Genomic DNA, 20,744 nt, shown 5'->3' with positions numbered 1-20,744 from the left:
TGTAGATGAGGTCTAAGAACACATGAAAACTAAAGTGTGTGTGAATGTGATAAGGCGAACCCAGCCTTAGCATCATGTCCTTTTCTGCTGTCCAGCGATTGCCCATTACATGACAGCAGATTGTGGCTGGGTCGCTGCTGTGTGCATTGTGCTCACCCCAGGGGGGATGCTCAATAAATTATTTGTGGAATTCAGAAAAACAGGGTGAAGCATGCAAGGAAATTACTGACACCGATACAGTTCTCACTTTCTTCCTGCTAGCTCCACTGTAGCACAACTTACCCACAAATCTGCTGAAGTTTGCCCTGAGTGAGCCCTGCCAGCCACTCTGGGACATTGTTCTGCCCTCATGGACCAGAAGGTCTTGGCCCCACATGTTGGGAAACACCTTCCCAGAACTGACCAACATTGCTTCATTCCAGAAGACGTCATCTCTCAATGCTATCTGAATGTGTTGGAACAAACCAACAAGCAAACCCATTAAATATTCACCGTCAAAAACTCTGTATTTGCATGTGATGCCCCCATGAGCTCCTTTTAGATATTGTCAGTCATTTCTTGAAATTAAAGAACATGTACTAAGAAAAGTTTTTTTTTTAAATAAAAAAAAAACAAAAATGTCGGCATCCCTGACATCAGATCCTACAGGTCTGAAACGTCTTAGGATGCACGTGGCAGAGAACTGACATTTTGTTAACATTAATGGCATTAAGCTGGAAAATAAGCCCTTAGATTTAAAAAAAGATGAGGAAAACAAAGCATGTGAGCTTCTTAAAGATATGAGTGCATAAGCCTAGTAGCCAAGCTGATTTCAGCATCTGCTGGAAAGGCATTATTAGCATGTATTAGTGGAACCACAGGAATTTTGAAGCCAGCCAGATGGTGGCTCAGATGCCAGCACCTCCATTAACAACCTGTGTGATCTTGGGCAAGTCATCTAATTTCTCTGGGAGCTAGCTCTATCAGTTAAATAATACCTTTCTCAGAACATGACTGTGAGGTTCGTTTAGTCAGTGCCAACTACCATAGATGTCTTGGCTCAATAAATGGTAGTTCTTACTACCTTGACCAAGAGTGTGCAGGAGCTGGATCTGAGAGGGAATTTTAAGCAGGTTTCTTTCACTAACACCGAGCTCCCTAAAGGCCGGGTGACACAAATGAAAGCTTAACTCAAAGACAGTAGAGTCTTCAAAAGGAGTAGAATTAAAGTAGGGTCTGTTCTTTCAGGCTGGGGTACAAAGAGCTATTAGTTAATTCAGCAAATATGTCCTCTGTAAACCAGTTCAGAGCAGTTGGAGAGATCGCTTTGAAGCAGCGTCCTGAATCGGGTCCAATGGGGATTTTGAGCTTTAGTGACTCTACCTGTTCCATGTCATCTAAGAAACACGCCAGGAGCAGCATTCAGGGAATCAGCTATTACCCCCTAGAGTTGAACCCAGCTGTCTGAATATGATTACAGATTGCCCGGGTCCGTTTCAAATGAATTCTCAGGAAGTCCACGGGCACAGCAAGATTTGGAGTATTTAGGAGAGATTGCTGTCTAGATTGTTACTGTGTGGATGTTGAAGGAAGAATAGAAAACCGATACTCTTCCTATATGGGTTCACGTATTCTCCACCAACATGCAGTATCTCTTATTGGTTATGTGGCTTTGGAGTCAAAAAAAGCAGGATGGGAATTTGGAGAAATTACTTGATTTTGCAGGACCTACTTATAAACGGTAATCTTCACTTTGCAGTTTTGCTCCAAGGGTTCACTGAGCAAGTGTGGGTAAAGGGCTCTTGCACTTAGTGGTAACTCAATAAATCTTAGTTCCCCTGTACACTGAATGTGAAGGGAGGCAAGTGAGAGAACCCTGCCCTTCCCCCAACTGAAAGCCAGGAGGGTACTGGCTTCTTTAAGCACAAAAACATTAGTGGAACCCCTTTAAAAGCTTGTTTTACCCTGGGGAATTGATACAAAGGAATCAACATCCTTTGCAATTATCTTCCACCCATTGGCTGCAGCTCCTAACACATAAGAGGGGCTGGCAATGAATTGCTGTTTCCCTCCTAAGTTCTGGGAATTCATGCTGTTTGGCTCTGCAGATCTCAACCTTCATTGGGTTGGTAGCTTCTGTGTTGAACTTGGGCTTCAGCCAACGTCTGAGCTCCAGCCTTAAGTGAGATGGGCTTAGAGTGGCAGGCACCTGGCTCTGGGGAAACAGGATTTTCTCCTGTTGGTGTGGAGTGTAAATCTCTGGCTTTAATAACCTCGGTGTACATGGAGCTACGTGGTCTCCAAGTTTATGCCTATTGTCTCAAAGAAACTAGCATCTTCTTTCCTTCTCAGAAGTGACCCAGTTTAGAGGACAAATTATAGGGTCACTCGCTATGCCCATAAAAAGGCAAGTCACAGCAAAGTGGTGGGCATGATTCAGGGGCTAAGAAGAAGTTTTAAAATAAAAGGCTTTAGGGAATTAAAATGTGATTTTGAACATCGAGGAACCAGTGCTACCTGAAGATTTTCTCTTGGTTCAAGTAGCTGCTAATGATTAATTCAAAATCTGTATCAAGATGAGCACATCTGCTCCCAGGGGTCCTCTCTAGGGAAGGAAGAGAAATGTGTGTGTGTAGGTGCGTACACATGGGAAAGAAAAAGGCAGTGGTGTGCAGGTGGTAAATATTCAACAACCAGCTCGTGGGAATAGGAAGGGTGAATAACTGAACATGGGAATTGGAAAGAGATAGGAATAATAAATGCTTGTGAGCTGCCCCAGCACACTACGGAAGAAGTGGACTTTAATGTGTACTTTGGACGATTTTTTGGTAATGTTTTACTTGTAATAATGCTGGGTGCATGCTATTATATATGTGTATGAACTCTGTCTATACAGCTATACCTACATACATATATAAACTTCCATCTATGTTGATGCAAGGATTAGTTCTAATGGTGATTTTTCCTGATTTTTGTGTAAATCTCAGTGAAACACCCATTTGAGTACATAACCTATCAAGTGAGCTTACAAACCAGTTTGCTGTGAGGTTCCCTGTGACCAGCAAAGGACGGAATGTTCACCTTGCTGTTGATTACCATGATTTGCACTGCGAGCTCACATCTGGGATAATAAAACATCTGGCTTCAGGGTTGAGACAGAAAGCTCAATGGAAAATTTGAAAATGGCTTGAGGGTGAGAGGATAAAGTAAAAGATAACTTTGGCAAGGAGAGGAGGAAAAATGTGAAAGTTCAAATGATGAGAAAAATAAAATGGGAGAAGAGAAAGGTGGAAGTTGCTGTTTATCAATTTCGATTTTGCTCAGAATCAAAGTGAGTCTCGGTAGCTTCTTGCAAGAGCGGGAGGGGAATGGGGAAGAAACAGTCTGTACTCTCGTTTATTGAATGCAGCTTTCGTTGGTCACATTGCAACTCAATACAAACAGCCCAGCAGAGGGTTGGGCATGAACTCTGGTTCTCATCAATGTAAACACAACATTAATATCGAAGATTAAAGAAAATGGGTAAAAAGTCCAGTGTCTCCTCGATCTGTGTAAAGGTGAAGGTGCTTGCCTACCGTTGGATAGGTCCCAAAGGGAGACTGAGGTTGTCACTTCTTCCCTTCCACAGTGAAGCAGGCAAGAACGCAGAGTCCTGTCAAGCTCTTCCTGTAGGTCTTCCAATGGACATGTGAATTTTCAGAGTTGGGCTCACATGAATTATTAAAGTTCTCCTAAAGGCCTGAGAGGTTTGTACCTTTTGTGTGCACTGAAACAGTTCCTTCGAAGCCCTTTCCCGTGGATCAGTTGCTGCCGGTAGAACACATGACTGGGCGGGGTAGAGCAGCCGGCCCTCATAACCCCACAGTTCCCACTGCAGACCCTGGATTCTGGAAAGCAGGGAATTCAGTCGTGGGAGCCCCGGTGACAATCCGGAAGGAAGCTGCCCATGTTTAAGGACTGGCTGAACACTCTCGCCCTCCTTGCTGGGCCACTGCTGAGAGAGGGACGGCGGTTGAGGCAGCTGATTTTTCTTAGAGCCTCAAGGGATCTGATTTTCTATTTTGGATAGCCAGCCCAAAAACAAATAAACAAAATCTCCCAAAGGGAAAACAAATCAAAATGAAATAAGAGGGACTTTGGGGATAAGGAACTAATCAACCCCACCTCCAGGACCCCCCCAGAGACAGTGTCCCCATCGGGCTTTCCAAATAGTGGGTTCAGATCATTGATTCGCCCTGCTCCTTTGGGTGCCCAGCTATATTGCAGGGGGAAAGAGAAAGTATACTCTAAAAGAACAGACGGTTTTGCTTTTATTTCCTGGGGTGAATAACCTCCAGCACCCTGACATTCCTTCTTCCCCAGCCATGACGAGCATTAATTTTTAAAAACCGACAGGAACACCCCGAAGCCCTGCCTTGGCTTTGTGGTAATGAGGACAACTCCTGCACTTCCTCTCGCCCTGCCGCGTCCCCTTTCTTGACTATCTTTCCACCCTTTGGAAATGCTGGGTGGGGCAGAGAGAGGCTGGCTGGGTCCTTGTCCAAGATCTCTGCAGTGAGGGCAGCTTTGGTGGGCCAAAGAGACAACTCAAAACAAACCGAAAAGCGTTGCTTGACTTTGAACTTGAAGGTGAGGCCCCCAACAGCGAGCGGCTCTTCCTGGCAGTGTGTCTCTCTCTAGTGGCGGCTTCTTGGTGCTAGCTGTTCTTCTCGGCCGTGAGATATTTCAGGGCAGCAAAGCCGTAGCGGCGGGACATGTCCTGCTGAAACTCTTCCTTCAGGGTTTTGAGACAGATGCGGTATTGCTTGTTGGAACGGAACTTAGTGATGTCGAAGCTGGGGGCATGAGGCATGTGGATCATGTAGGCATTGGGCAGCACGGTGAATTCGTATTCCTGGAAGAAGATAAGGACAGCGTGAGGAGGGGCAACAACCTCCGTGACACAGGGCCAAGGCCAAGGGAATGACCGAGTGACCGTGTGAATGAATGACCTGAAGAGTGGCGCCCACACACAGGCCAGCACACGGGCAGTCAGCAGCTACGGGCAGGACAGTCAGGGCTGTTTCCATGACCTTGGAGAAGACACTCAGCCTCTCTGAGCCTTTATTTTCTCATGTATAAAGTGGAAGTTATAATATCTGCCTTGAAGAATGACCAGGAGGATGAAACCAATAACACGTGGACAGTGCTGAGGAGAGCTCACAGCCCCTAAAAGGTTCTTGATAAACATGTGCTCATATCCTTGTGGACACTCCAGGATGATGCAAGCCAGGGGACATTCTCACACTCAGTTACTGGTATCTGTTGCCAGGCGTGGTGGCTCACGCCTGTAATCCCAGCACTCTGGGATGCCAAGGCAGGTGGATTGCTTGAGCTCAGGAGTTTGAGACCAGCCTGAGCAAGAGGGACACTCCATCTCTACCAAAAATAGAAAAACTAGCTGGGTATTGTTTTTCTATGTGGGTGCCTATAGTCTCAGTTAATTCGGAGGCTGAGGTAGGATGATCACTTGAACCCAAGAGTTTGAGGTTGCTTGGAAGCTATGACACCACGGCACTCTACCCAGGGTGACAGAGTGGAAGCCTGTCTCAAAATCAATCAATCAATCAAACCCTGACATCAGTTTATGTTTTTTTTTCATAGGACTTGACAAGATCTGACAGCCTTAACGGATTAGAAAAAAAAAAAAGAACAAAAGACAAGATAAAAATAAAAACAAATGGTCCCTTGGACTTAGTTCATCAAGAATAAAACTCTCCCCGATACACACTATCCCAAGTTACACCATCATACAGTATCCTCAACGTGGCAGACTCCCTTTAAATCCTGAGGCCAGAAATAAAAGGCCTCTGAAGAGCCAAAATAGGCAACACGAATTTAGGTCACATGGCTCAGAGAAGACGCCTTTAGAACATTTGCACTCAGGTCTCTTTACTGATTTTAGACATCATGTCTCGTAAGCTTGGGACAGCCAGTTTCCCAGATCGGGGCAGATGGGAATAAATTCAGAAAGGGAAAATCAGAATGGGCAAAGGTAACAGGTGGAAATACACAGACAGGAGCAAGAAATGACAGTTGCTGGTGAGGAATGAGTGAGAAAAAGTATGAAAAGGAAACGCAAGACCTCTCAGAGCTGAGCTGTCGGGGACCTTTCAGGTAGAGACAAAGAGCCAATCCAAGCCACTGCCCCCGTGGGGCGTGGCTACACTACCCACGCCAGGTGGGCGTGGCCGCACTACCCAGCGCACGGTGGGTGTGGCCGCACTACCCAGCGCACGGTGGGCGGGGCCGCACTACCCAGCGCACGGTGGGCGGGGCCGCACTGCCCAGCGCACGGTGGGCGTGGCCGCACTGTCCAGCGCACGGTGGGCGGGGCCGCACTACCCTGCACACACGCTTGCTATTTTCTCAAGTCACTGGGACGGGTAAAATTATGTTTGGGATGTGCTATCGGCAGAGAAAGAAAAACAGGCAGCACATTTTCAACAGTTCCGTGAAAACTGTCTAAAACAAAGCCCAGGTCTCAGTGCTGGAAAAATTAACTTTCTTTGAAGCAGTACACCTCACGAGAATGCTGGACACATGAATATATTTGTTTTCTTTCAAGCAGAAGCCAAGGCCGCCTAAGCATTGCTGTGTGTGAGCTGCGCTGCACCCACTCCACGTATTATGAAAATGTGGATAAGAACAGCTGTGCCTCTATCATTAAATATGAACTGTGTTCCTCAATCTCCATCTGCTTTCTCAACCATCACCCGAGACTACTCTCAGGCTGACTAGAACTGCTGGCAAGTTCTCCTGGCAATTCTTGTGAACGGCTAGCACTGAGTATCCACCTTCAATTTAGCTTGAATTGGAGTTGGTCTCCTGGAAAAAGATTGACACTGAGCTCCAGGAGGAGATTCCTTGGAGAAGGGTATACAAAGATAAAGGGTGGGGTTGGGGGACCCAGGGATCTTTCTCTTAACCAGAGCAGCTTTGCATTAGTCTAACGCTAATTGGAATTGACAAACCATGGCTGGTCTGACCTGCTGCATGTTTTTGTAAATAAAGTTTTATTAAAACACAGACATACCCATTCATGTAAAGACTGTCTATGTCTGAACTACAGTGGCCGAATTGAGAAGCTGAAAAGACCTGTAGGCCTCCGTGAAGCCCCAAATACTATCTGGTCCTTTATAGAAAAAGTTCGCTGATTTCTGCCTTCACCTATTAGAATTCTGTAGAACATTCCTTTTGAAGGAGGTGCTCAAGAAGGATTAGCTGAATGAATGAATGAAGCACTTCCTGACTACATAAAGACTAAAAATTACCACCTAAATCATCTCACACTTGAGATGGAATAATTGCTGCATCTTAGCAGCGTGCTCTGTGTCATACAATGGAACTCTCAGGATGTGTTGTCGGTTGTACAACTCAAAGGCCAAGCGCGAGACGGTCATCATTTGCTTTTCCTGGTCACCTGCTTGGGGGAGGTGAAATGGTTTGTAACAGGAAACTCACATTTGCCTGGGTCCTGCCCAGAAATTCAGCTGGATAGAGGTTTGGGATCAACAGCCCTAGAGATGGGTAAGCCACATTCTCACTCTAGGTCCCTGAGGACATCTTGTTTCTCCACTGTCTCATAAGCTCCAAGATCTGGGAGCTTCTCCTGCCCCCATCCAGCAACCAGGGAAGGTTCAGTTCTTCTCACCTGTGCATCCAGTTCCATGATGTGAGCCACCTTGTTCCAGCCGAAGCCTACAAACCTCCGGTCGTACTCAGGGCAGTCACGTCTCACAACAACGTATGGCTCGAAATCAGCCTCCCACTCAACTTGGTAAGGCGTGGTGGCAGTCCGCCACTTGGCGAAGTTTGTGGGTGCATGACCTTTCGTCCAGACGTGGTACCTGGGACACAAGGAGAAAAGCCCCTGGGTGAAGGCAAGGAAGCTGAGCTTCCAAAACACTGATCTGGAACAAGAGGTGCGTGCTGACATAGTCCTCTTGTGGGCTGAACTGTGTCCTCCCTCCCCTCAAAAGCAATGTTCAAGTCCTAATCCCCAGTCCCTGTGAATGAGACCTATTTGGAAGCAGGGTCTTTGTGAATGTAATCAAGTTAAGATGACATTACAGTGGGTTAGGGTGAATGTTAATCTAATGAGTAGACATAAAGACACAGTAAAAACAGGATGGACAGATATAGGCAGGGACTGGAAAGATGGATGCAAGGATAAGCCAAAAAAAGCAAGGGCTTGCTGGCAGCCAACAGAAGGCGGGGAACAAAGGTGAGGATTTTTTTGTTTGTTTCTTTTACCCTAGGGCAGTGGTTCTGAACCTTACTAATGCTGTGACCCTTTAATAAAGTTCCTAGGGGTCACAACCCACAGGTTGAGAACCGCTGCCCTAGAGCCTTTGAAGACAGCATGGATCTGCCAACACCTTGATTTTGGGCTTCTGGCCTCCAGAACTGTGAGTGACCATGATTCTGTTAACCCAGTTTATAGTGTTTTGTTGTGGCAGCTCTAGGAAACTAATCCAGTTGGTTACCTGCACCCTTCACTAACAAGGAGAGTCTCACTGTGAAAGGGCAAGTGAACTCCTGGCATGTTCCTTGTCATGTAAGCTCCCTGTCGTGTATAAGGTTGGCCTGCAGATACCGCTGTGGTAGGCAGAAGTCTAAGATGGTTCTTCATAACCCTCACCCCTGGTAATGTAATCAATGGGCATACCTGTGAGTATGACACCACTCCTGGATTTTGTTACCTTATATGGCAAAAGGGATTTCTGTAGACATAATTATGGTTACTAATCGGTTGATCTTGGATTAATTAAAAAGGGGATTATTGGGGGGGGACTTGATCATGTAACCCTGCAGATTCAAACCTAGGAAGCCTGGGCTCAAGGGCCAGGATCCTTAACCGCTTTCTGGATCACTCTCTGTCCCCCACACTCTCTGGCCTACAGAATAAGTATTGGGTGATTATATACTAAACTGAGTAAATGGACGGATGATGCATGAGTAACTCAACACCGTAAGAGGCACCTACAACAGAGGCTCACGAGTGCGACAGGGACGTGCCTCTGGAAACCACAGAGGTGGTGGCAGGAAGCTGGTGTCTAGGGAAGGAGTAGGCAGGACAAGTTAATATCCAGAGCTAGAAAGAAAAGCTTCCTGAAATGAAGGCAAGACTGTAAGGGTGGGACCCAACAGCCCTGCAACAGGGAGGAAGGAAATGGACGCTTGGGTTCCATCTCATCCTTAGGGCAGGCTCTCGAAAGCAAGGGAGGCTCCCAGGGACAGCGAGTGTTTAGTGAGGCCCAGGGAGCAGCTCTGGCAGGCAATGCACCTGTTTTCTTATTTTGTTCTTTCACCACAGATACTGGGCTTCCCCTGGACCTCAGGGGACTGGCCAGTGTGGTCAACGCATGGACTTTCATCAAATTGTGTTGCTGGGTGAGAAGGTCAGGCTGGGGGAAGTCAGGATGCTGAATCTCAGCTCCATCCATGAAAAACCTTCTACCAAAACCAAAGTCGCTTAAGTGGAAGAAAAATGAAAGTTGAGCAGTGCGACTTTAACGGAGTGTGAAAAAGAGGGATAGTGTGAGAGATGTCAATCTCGGCTCTAATTCAGAAATTAGGCCAAGAAGAAGTTGCTTTTCCATTGGCGAACTTACTGAGCAGGCGGTTGTGACACCTGATGCCTGAGACAGAACTGGCACAGCACAACTGATGGCCGTGAATCCCCATCAGATTCCAAGGATGGCGCCATGGAGCCACTGGGTCAGAGTTCGAATCCCAGCCCTGCCACTTAGGAGCTGAGAACCTTGCAGAACAAAGTTCCCTAACTAGGCTTTAATTTCCTCTTGTGTCGACTGGGGGAAATAATTCCTACCTGGTTGCAATGCCAAGGAGCTTAAATGAGAAAATGTGAAGTGCTTGGCATAGGGCTGGATGCTGAAGGAATTCAGTGAATGTTAGTTCCCTAATACGCAGTTTAACAAAGTGAGTAAAAACCGTGGTTTTGGAGGCAGCCGCCTGGATGTGATTCTGTCATTCATGTGCACAAGTTAACTGCTGTGTCTGTTTCCTTCTCTTAGTAAAATATAGATGATAATAATACCTGCTTCACAGATTCATGACGATGAAGTGAACTAATTCACATAAAGTACTCGGGGCAGTCACTGGTATACAGTAATTCCTCCAAAACTGAGAATATTCTCCTTATTTCTCTTCGTTTCCCTCCCAGACCTGATGTTAATTCTTGGTGGTCTTGCTCTCTCAGCTACATTGACAGCCATTTCATGTGCTGTGGAGGCATCTTTAGAATTTCTTGGTTGATTATAATATAGAAAAGAAGGAAAATGAACAGGGAAGGGCTGGGTGAGCTCTGTTGATCTGGCTGGGGAGGCAGCTTCCATCAGCTCAGCCTGGACACTGACAGCCTGCCCAGTGGCTGGGCAGCACAAGGTCCAGTGAAGTGGCAATGAACCTGCCATTAAAAAAATAAGGCAGAGGCTGCAAATGACCTGAAGATCCTCTGGTCAGTCCAATTGATGCTAAACTTCAGGGGTTGGTCTCTGAGCCCAGGACCAATGAATAGCACCCAGAAAAAAGTGATGAGATGATGGGACAGGTTTCCTGGGCATACCAAGCATGATGCTGTGGAAGAGAAGAGATTTGGGGCACTTTATTTTATTCTGAAACTTGAGTGTACAGCAGAATTGATACAACCAGAGTTTCTAATGCAGGAAGTCTGGGCAGGTTGAGAGTCCGCATTTCTAACAAGCTACCAAGGGATGCTGAAGTGTGGAACCACCATCCCAGAGGACTGGTAAGGGTATAGATGCTTTCTCAGTCCAGGTGTGATAGGGAGTAGGTTTTAGCTGCGTGGAGGTCTAAGAGCTCATTATTTAAAAAGCAAATGACAAAAGAAATTTCTTGGAGGGAAGGTATGTAATTTTGCACTTGGCATGGTGGCTTGCAAGCTGCTGGCCAGAGCAGCAATCACAGACACAGCAGGCCAGGCCCCAGCTCTCATGCCCATGGACGTGACCTTGAAGTCAGTTCTTCGTTCACCTGGGGTTGGAGATGGAAGGAAGGATGCCTTGGTTATGTGCCAGGTGTTCAGGCATCAGATAATGGCATCTGTGGGAGACTCAGACTAAGGTTTGGTCTCAAAGTCTCAATTTCTAGGAGCAAGATTTTACCCTGCATCTTCAAACAGCTGTAAGAAAATTCAGCACTCTATCAGCAGACTGGTTGTATTTTGGTTAAGAATATAGGCTCTGTGGGCTGAAGGCAGGCTCTGCCTTTTCCTGGTTGTGCGTTATTGGGCAAGTTATTTAACCTCTCGGAGCCTCAGTTTCATTATCTGTGAAATGGGGATATAACAGTATATCATGTAGGTGAGGATTAAATGGGTAATCACAGACCCTGGCATATGTTAAGTACTCAGTAAGTGGCAGTGGTCATTTCTGTCTGAAAGGAAGAAGAAGCAAGTGGAGGACGGTGGGGATATTAACTCTTCCTGGTCACTTTCCAGAATCCTGGAAAGAGGAGGAGGCAGGAATTTGAGACCTGGCCCCATTGGGACTTCTCCTCTCCTCTGTCTCCTCATCTGTATAAAATGTGAAAAGATAACCTCTGAATTATTGACTGAATCTCCTCCTACCTCATAGAGTGATTTTCACAAGAAAAAGTTTGAGAAAACTTTCTAGAAACTTTACAGTGGTATGAAAACCTGAAGTTACTATGACTGCGATCTTTGTGGTAACATTCCAATTGCCTAGAAATGAATGCACTTTAGCTCAAAGGAAGGGTGGCTTTAAAATCAGCAGGCAGAAGCGGGGGTTCTCTCCTGAGACTGCTCAATTAAGGGACCGAGCAGGGCTCCTACATGCTCCCCACCCTGAGCTCCAGATCGCTCCTCTCAACACCACAGCCTTTCTCTAGGAGATGAAACCCACGAATAGAGGGCGTGCAGTCATGCAGACTCCAGGACGCTTGGAACGGTGATAGGGTAGCTCCTCTGCGATGTTCCTGCAGGACTTAGGGGCCCAGGATATGAGGAAAATGAGGCTTCTGTTTGCAACAGTCACTCAGTGGATGGGGAAAGTCAGCTGCCACATCTGCCGAGCACAACTTTGGAGTCACCTTCATGACCTAGAGATGCTGCAGAAGTGACTGTGGCACATCCCAGGCCTTGGGCTCAGAGGACAGGCCACTCACACCAACAAGAAAAAGAGCAACCGCCACCACGGCCCTGATGGAGTGAAACCCCCTCACCAAATGGATCAATGGACAGTGCACACAAGAGAGAATTCAGAGCCAGAACGGGGAGCAGGAGGCTAAACTGAGTTTAGAATAAAGTACAGACAGAAACAAGCTGAACTGTCTTGCCCAAACATACCTACCCTTCCACCTGGATGGACAGTATCTGTCATCCACGCACAAAAAAATTAGATGGCATGGGGAAGAAGAGAGAGAAGATTCTGAGACTGTTTAGGGTGCGGGGGGCTATTTGGGCCTTACAACAGACCAGGGTAGCAGCAAACTCTTAGGCCCAGCAACCTGGGATTCCGGGTTTCCTGGGGAAGAGAAGGTCTCCAGGTACCCTCAGAGACAGCCAAGAGGGTCACTCACCTGAACGTGAAGAGGGTGCCCATGTCCAGCATCGACAGCAGCTCCGCTTTTGACTTGGGGAAAGACAGCCGATAGCGCAGGGTCTCGAACGCAGGAACGATCAACGCTTTCTTGGTGTTGGCGAGGTCCAGCTGGATGACAGACTTCCTGAAAAGAGGGGGACAGGCAGAGAGAGGGGGACCCATGACACCAGGCCTGGGGCAGACAGAGAGACAGGGTCCCTGAGACACCAGGCCCAGGGTCACCCTGGGAAGGCAGGGTTGGCCCTGAGAGATAGAGCAGCTCGCCAAGTACCAGGCAGGGAGGTCAGAAAGGACCTGAGGTCGGTCTGCTGTACCTGAGACAGACAGCTGAGTCTCACTGGCAGTGAACAGAGGCCAGGCCAGGCTGGAGGGGCCGGGAGCTCCCCCATGATTGCAGTGTGTGCTGCTGTCAGAGTCATGCACAGGGGAAGGTCTCAGACACTTACGGGTCCATCCCCTGGGCTGGCCAAGCACACCTGCTGCACCACTGGCCACATGAGAACAGGTGGACAGAAAGCCATGAGAATCACCAAGCTGGGCCCTTCCAGGTGCCACCTCTGTGACTCTGCAACACTTTGGATCCTCCAGAGTCTTTAAAGTAGCCAGAGGCCCCTGCGCCTCCAGGGTAGATGAGACAGAGCTCCGCTCTCCTCCGGGGTGAAAAGTTCCCCATTGTCTCACCGACGGCCACCTGTGCGCCAGGCCTTCCGCTCTCCTCCTCTGAGACCCAGCTCCTGCCTGTCTTGTTTCGCCTGCCATTTCTCAGCTCTGTGGCTGTCACTTGAAGGGAGGATCATACAGCTTTTAATGAACACAGACTGGATTTGAACCCTGGCAATGTCACCTTAGGAGCCCTGCTGACTTGGGTACATAATGGGCAGCTTCTCACCATGTCAAGTTCTCCCTCCCTAAAATGAGCTGTCAACACTGAACCATGTAACTAATGCCGTGGCACACCTGGGCTGTGCAGACCCACAGTGACACCTGGTCACCACCATCCCACAGCGCTGTCAGTCCTCCATGGCCTAATCTTCTATGATCTCTTTTGGCGAAGGTTTTGGTGCTCCTTTCTGGCTTCCTGCTTGGACCACAGACCTTTGGGTCTCAATGTCAACGTGGGCTGTCTGCTTCTGCCCCTAACATAGACAGCAGCCTGTTTGGGGAAAGGGTAGTGTGGAAAGGCATGCTGAAAACTACAGGAAGTGGCGTCCCCCGTGGAGATGACACAACTGCCTGTGGCTGCATTATTAAAGTCACTTCACTCAAGAAAACTCTGAGCCTGTGCACGAGCAGGGACCAGGGCTAGTCTGCAAAGACCTGCCCTATACTATGAGCCTGTGCACGGGCAGAGACCAGGGCTAGTCTGCAAAGACCTGCCCTACATTCTGAGCCTGTGCACGGGCAGGGACCAGGGCTAGTCTGCAAAGACCTGCCCTACACTCTGAGCCTATGCACGGGCAGGGACCAGGGCTAGTCTGCAAAGACCTGCCCTACACTCTGAGCCTGTGCATGAGCAGGGACCAGGGCTAGTCTGCAAAGACCGCACCCTACACTCTGAGCCTGTGCATGGGCAGAGACCAGGGCTAGTCTGCAAAGACCTGCCCTACACTCTGAGCCTGTGCAAGCGCAGAGACCAGGGCTAGTCTGCAAAGACCTGCCCTATTCTAAAGAGGGGACTCTGTGAGCGCAGGCCGGTGTGGGCTAGAGCAGAACACCTCTCCGAGCGGGATTGTCGGCAGTGCTCTGCAACCCTTCGTTAGCTAGAGGTAGAGCTGAGGTTAATAAACCTTCCCCCAAGAAAAGTATGCATCCTTATCTACTGATTCAGAGTGTTGGAGATGGGACATACGGGTATAAATAATATCCCTGGGACAAGATGGCAAAGGCCCTGGATGCCCTGGGGCTGGAGGGAGGTGTCTAGTATTGGTGTGTGTTGCTTCTCATTGAACAATCACTGACCAACTCTAACATGCCAGGTGCTTGCAGATACAAGGTAAACAGCTTAAGTCTCTGCCCACATGGTACCTACATTCTTGCTGTAAATGTTTAAGGATGCGAAAAGCCTCTCTCTACATTGGGGCCCAAGATTGCAATTGCAGCTGATTATTTCAGGACAGAAATGCTACAGAAACAGTAGTAGAAGGCTGGGAGGGCTGATCTAACAAGGGAATGGGTGAGGTATACATAGGCATACACATACATACGGGATATAGAGATCTATAAATGTGGATGTCTCTAAATAAGCCTCCAGTTACTATTATATTCACAGTTACTACTATAGCTCACCACTTCTTGGAGAATAATTCCTGCTGAAAACTAATTCCCCTTCTATGGCCCCTAGTCACAGAAGCAGCTCCCGCTGCTTTGCCCATGTACCTGAGCCCTGGGCCAGGGCAGGTTGTTCAGGAATAGACACTTGACCCAAGCTGAGTATGTCAGGTGCAGAGAAGTCATGTTGGACAGTGCTCTAGTGGCTTCTAAATAACCGCTGTGGAGGCACCCAGAGCTGCCCCAGTGTGTTACAGTCTCATGCACTGGTTTTCCTAGTCCAAAGGTGGTTCCATAATATCTGCCATCCAACTGTTATCTGCTTTCCTTTGGTTTATTTTTGCTTTAATGAAACTGCCCAGCATTGGTTTCTGTTGCTTGCAACTAAACAACCCTATCTGACATACTGCAAGGCCCAGAGTACACAGTGAGCAGCTTGCCTCGCAACGCTGTCTCAGCAAGCCTGGGACTCCCCCTGCACAGACAGCACCAGCTTCTGGAGTGTTTCCTGCCAAGCTAATAGCGTGCACTGGCAGAGCATTCATGGAGGAAGAATTTGTTAAAGAATGCCTTTCTGTTGCCAAAGAGATGTGTCCAGAGAAGGCCGATTTATTTAGTACAGTTAGTCTTTCAGGACCCTCAATTACATGAAGGATTGAAGAAATGGAAGACAATTTGCACCAGCATTTGCAAAACTCCACAAAAAAACTTTCCTATTTTTCCTTGCCACTTGATGAAAGTAATGATGTTTGTGATTCTGCACAACTTCTAATTTTTATTCATGGGACAAATGACTATTTTGAAGTCACAGAAGAGCTTGCTGCACTGCAAAGCATCAAAGGAACAACTACAGGAGAGGATATCTATGAAAAGATGCCAAACTGTGAATGGTTTGGAGCTGGACTGGGCAAAACTAGCCAGCATGACAACTGATGGTGCTCCTAGCATGGTGGGGTCTAAGAAAGGAGTAATTGCTCGCATTAACCAAGAGATGGACAAACATAACCATTCTCATCCAATAGCCATACACTGCCTCATCCACCAACAAGTGCTGTGTAGTAAATCACTGAAGTGTGACTCTGTTATGAAAATTGTGGTATCTTGTGTTAACTTCATTAGAGGTAATGCACTAAACCACAGACAATTTCAGGAATTCCTGTCTGAGTTAAATGTTGCCTGTGAAGATGTTCCGTACTACACAGAAGTCCATTGGCTGAGTCGAGGGAGAGTTTTGAAACAATTCTGTGACTTACTTCCACAGATTACAGCTTTTCTGCTTTCAAAAAACAAAGAAGTACCAGAGCTCATGATGCAGAATGGAAATGGCACCTTGCCTTTCTGATAGATGTAACAGAGCTACTCGACAGTTTCAATGTGCAACTTCAAGGAAAGGGGAAGCTCATCTGTGATATGCAATCTCATGTGAAAGCATTTGAAGTAAAATTAGGCCTCCTCATCAAACAAGTGAAGGAGGAGAATTTCTGCCATCTCCCCACAACTCAAAATCTGTTAGCGGAAAATCCATTGGTTGCATTCCTAAATAAAACATGTGTGGATTCACTGGAAAAGTTGCAAAAGGAGTTCTAATTTAGATTTAAAGAGCTTCATCTCCATGAACTGGACCTACAGCTTTTTTGTACCCATTTTCTATTGACATTGAAAATGTGGATACGATTTACCAAATGGAACTGGCTGAACTGCAGAATTGTGACTCTCTGAAAGACACATTCAAGTCAAGCAGCCTTCCTAATTTCTATGCATCTCTCCCCTCTGAGACATATCCTAATCTCAGGAACTATGCACTCAAAATGGCAACCATCATTGGCAGCACTTATGTCTGTGAACAGACGTTTTCCAGAATGAAACATCTGAAATCTCCAACCAGATCTAGACTAACTGATGCACACTTGCAACACTTGTTACGACTAGCAGTGACAAATATGGAACCGGACATTGACCATCTCCTTAGCCAAAAGCAGGCCCATAGTTCCCATTGAAATACTGGTAAGTTTGTTGATTTAACGTTACTTGTTCTTCACTTTAAATATTGTAAAATTTGTTCTCATTTTGTTTTTTTACTTCAAAGTAAGATATGGGCAGTGTGCATAGGAATTTGTTCATAGTTTTTTTTTTTTTAACTATAGTCCAGCCCTCCAATGGTCTGAGGGACAGTGAACTGGCCCCCGGCTTAAAAAGTTTGAGGACCCCTGTACTAGAGTATAATATACTAGAGTATTAATACTCTTTCTAAGTATCAATATCTATATACCAATCTATACAGCTATAGATAAACTGATATCTGTGTTCATATATATTCATGTAGGTACACTCTATGCATCTCCTATTAGTTCCATTTCTCTGAAGAACCCTGACCAATATATTGTCCTTACCTCTGGTTCAACATCCCTGCAGAAACATTTACAAACCTATTGCAATACTTTAGAACTCTTAAAAGAAACCACAGGTATCTACGTAAGAAACTTGGGACCCTGCTGAAACATCAGAGAGACCTACAAATATAAGTGAGTTGGAGCCAGGCAAGACCAGCTTCAAAACCTGCCCTCTCCTCTTTTCTGGTGACCTTGGATGCACTGTGCAATCTCTCCTGGTCACGGGTTCTCCATCTGTAAACGGAGAAAGTAAGTACTTATCTCTTAAGGCCCAGAGTCTTAGAGCCTAACACAGTGTCTGACTTACAATAACTGATTAACACACACGCCTCCTTCCCCTTTCGTGGCTGGGCATACTGGTCCCCCCACAGCATGAGAATGGGCGAGTGTGCAGGAGGGTTTGCAAGAGACAACACACGGCGTCTCTCATGCTTACAACATGAACAGATTTTTCTAAGTCTATGGATACAGAGCTTATTAGATCTCGGTCTTCAGCTAGCTCCGAGTCCCTCAGGTCTCTGAGTCCCTCCTTGTGTCAAAAACAATTCTGGTATTCCTGGCAGAGTGCATTCACCTCTTGCAGCTGGCACAGCTGACCAGCAGGCAACTGTGAGCTGGATAGAGTTTACCTTCCGAGTCCCCCGCTCCTCATCTGTGCATTCGCCTCCCTGTACCCCTCCTCTCCACCTGCTGAAGCATGCAAATAATTCACATCCCTTTGGCTCCCACCTGCTAACAGTGGTGAGCCAGCCAGGCCTCCCACGCCTACAACCGTGAGTGGACAGCCAGCCTCCCACGCCCACAGCATAGTGGAGCCTGCAAAGCCACAGAAACAGCCTGGAGGGGGCAGAGTGCCGGCCAGACGTGCTTCCCTGGTGCTTGGAATCTCCAAACCCAGAGACCGATCTTTCTTTCTTTCTCCTTCATACACGCACCCCTCTCCTTCTATTTCATCCCAATCCTTTCCCCTGAAGACAGGTCTAACCAGGGAAACAGCCCAGGATCCAGGTATGAAGAGATTATGGGAAGCATCTCAGAAGAAGTGAGGAACCCCCACCTCCTTGGGGTAGAGGGGTGAAGGCTGAGCAGGCAGGATGCTTGGGTTTGCGTCCTGCATCTGACCTCACCTCTGTGTTCTGCAGTTTGTCCGTGGGGACGGCAAAGACTGTGTTCATCTCAGAGGATGCTGGGGAGGGTTAAATGGGGTTGCACATGTGAGTGCTCAGACAGCGCCTGGCAGATCCGAGCTCTCAATAAGCTTCCGTGCCCCTGTAATTGCTACCCCCCATGTCGGCTTCACTGGAGTTTCCATGGCAGACATCAGTCCTGGCCTTTCCCCTGGTCTAGGTCCAGGCAAGGGCTAACATTACAGCTCTGTCCTTTCATTTGTTTACTCATCCCAGGATGTTCTAGGTGCTGCTTAGGCATCCAGTGTATACATCAGGGCACAGCACAGGCACCTGCCCCCCTGGAACTTACATTGCAGTGGGGGCTGATGGCAGCAAGCCCAATGACTAGACGACACGGTGTGTTAGCAAGTGAGAAATTGCTAAGCTAGGTTAGGAAGGACTAAGGGTGGTCAGCAGGCCTCACAGAGAAGGGGTAAGTGAACAAAGCTCGGAGGAGGTGAGGGAGCAGGTTGTGAGATTTTCTGGGGTAAGAGCATTCTAGGCAAAGGAAGCAGTCAGTGGAGAGGCCCTCAAGCCCAGTGGGTGTCCCAGGAACAAACAGGATGCCTGTGTGACAAGAAAGAACATAAAATGGGGAGAGGACCTGGAGGTGGGGCCAGAGACGCAGGGAGGGGTGTGTAGATCCTGCAGGGCCTTGGAGGGCACCAAAGGTTGGGGTAGGTGGAATAACCCTGCCTCTGACGATGGCCATATCCCAATCTCAGACACCTGTGATGGTGTCGCCTTACACGGCAGGGCCACTCTGCAGATGTGGTAAGCTACAGATGCTGGGATGGGAAGACAGTACGGGATTATCTGGGTGGGCCCAATGTGGCCACAGCTCCTGAGAAGAGGGAAGCAGGAGAGTCAGAGTCAGAGAAAGAAAAGGGATGGTGGCAGCAGGGGTCAGAGTGATGCGGTCACTAGCCAAAGTGGATGGGGAGTCCCCAGGACATAAGGAGAGAGGTCCTAGGTCAGAGTGACGTGGTCGCTAGCCAAAGGGGATGGAGGGTCCCCAGGACATAAGAAGAGAAGTCCTAGGTCAGAATGACGTGGCCACAAGCCAAAGGGGGGTGGGGGTCCCCAGGACATAAGGAGAGAGGTCCTAGGTCAGAGTGACGCGGCCACAAGCCAAAGGGGCTGGTGAACAATTTGTTTGCAATGTCTGTGAGAGAACCACAGGAGACATATGGACATATGCATTCAAGAGAGCAGGCTGGGCTGGACAGAGTCTGGGGATCAGCAGCCGACAGATGGCACCCAGAGCTGGAGGCTGAAAGTTGTCACCGAAGCAGTGTGGGCAGAATGAGAAGAGAAGGGCCCAGCAGGGCACCTGCAGGTGCCAATGAGGAGACCGTGATATGTTTCTTACAGCCAAGACAGAGTGTGTGCAGAGGAGGAGTCATCAGCATTCAGGTGCTGCTGGGAAGTCAAGTGCAACAAGAAAGGGCAGCCACCATAAACCAAGTCAACACAGAGCAGGGCAGGATCACCGGTCAGGAACAGAACCCATATCCCTTCCCATCCCGAGTGCATGCTGGTAGGTAGGAGGTGGGTGGGCTGGCTACCGGGGCAGAGCAGGGATATTTGGAGAGGCCAGGATAACTGATCACGGAGCAGGGACCTCAGATAAGGCAAAAAAATACAGACTTGCAACGAGTATCTTTCTAGTAAAAAAACATTTAGTTTCATTTTAAGCAATTGGAGGCTGGGAAAATTAACATATCTGGTTCAGATTGGAGGAAGCAAGTAAAACCCCACGGGCAAAACTTAATCCCTTCACAGTAAAAGCTGGGAGAAGAGTCCCTTGTTTTCCGATTGGACCCCTCTTGGAGTCCCACATTGGTCACAACTTGCCTGAAGACAGGGTTCGAGTTACTTGTCTATTTCCAAAGAAGGATGAGTTCCCTAACATTTGTCCACACCTCTGTATTCTTCTCCATTCCACACTCCCTGAAGCAAGCTCCTCCTCTGTCACTGGCCCAGGCTTAGGTATTGCACCATGGGGTCCCCCCAAATTCATGTGTTGAAAATTCAATCTCCAAAGCAATAGTGTTGGGAGATGGGGGTCTTCTGGAGGGTGTTTAGGTCATGAGTAGATTAATCTCATTGCATAAAAAGCTTTTAGATTGCTGGCACCCAGATTGGCACCTGAAGCCCCAGCCAAGCCCAGGTAACAGGTGGATGTGAACATAGTGGCCATGGAACATGGGTGCCCCCTAGTACTGCAGAAACAAACCAAGTCAACACAAGGACAGGGCTGGATCCCCGGTCAGGAACAGAAGCCACAT

General features: G+C 47.8%; 1 protein-coding gene across 3 annotated transcripts in view; it reads right to left on the bottom strand.

The window, feature by feature from the left end:
- Positions 1-3,357: 3,357 nt before the first annotated feature.
- Positions 3,358-20,744, bottom strand: part of LARGE1 (LARGE xylosyl- and glucuronyltransferase 1) — a 559,980-nt gene continuing 542,593 nt past the window's right edge. For all 3 annotated transcript variants that reach the window (XM_053583761.1, XM_053583762.1, XM_053583763.1), the window contains 3 exons: positions 12,604-12,750; positions 7,673-7,868; positions 3,358-4,873 (listed from right to left, as the gene is read on the bottom strand). In XM_053583761.1, the coding sequence (XP_053439736.1) occupies positions 4,676-4,873; positions 7,673-7,868; positions 12,604-12,750 (541 nt within the window). In that variant the 3' untranslated portion in view covers positions 3,358-4,675. The remainder of the gene's footprint in view (positions 4,874-7,672; positions 7,869-12,603; positions 12,751-20,744) is intronic.

This window comes from Nycticebus coucang, chromosome 3, assembly GCF_027406575.1.
Source record: "Nycticebus coucang isolate mNycCou1 chromosome 3, mNycCou1.pri, whole genome shotgun sequence".
Classification (NCBI taxonomy): Eukaryota; Metazoa; Chordata; class Mammalia; order Primates; family Lorisidae; genus Nycticebus; species Nycticebus coucang.
Note: the sequence above shows the minus strand (reverse complement) of the source record. Positions and strands in the feature narration are given on the sequence as shown.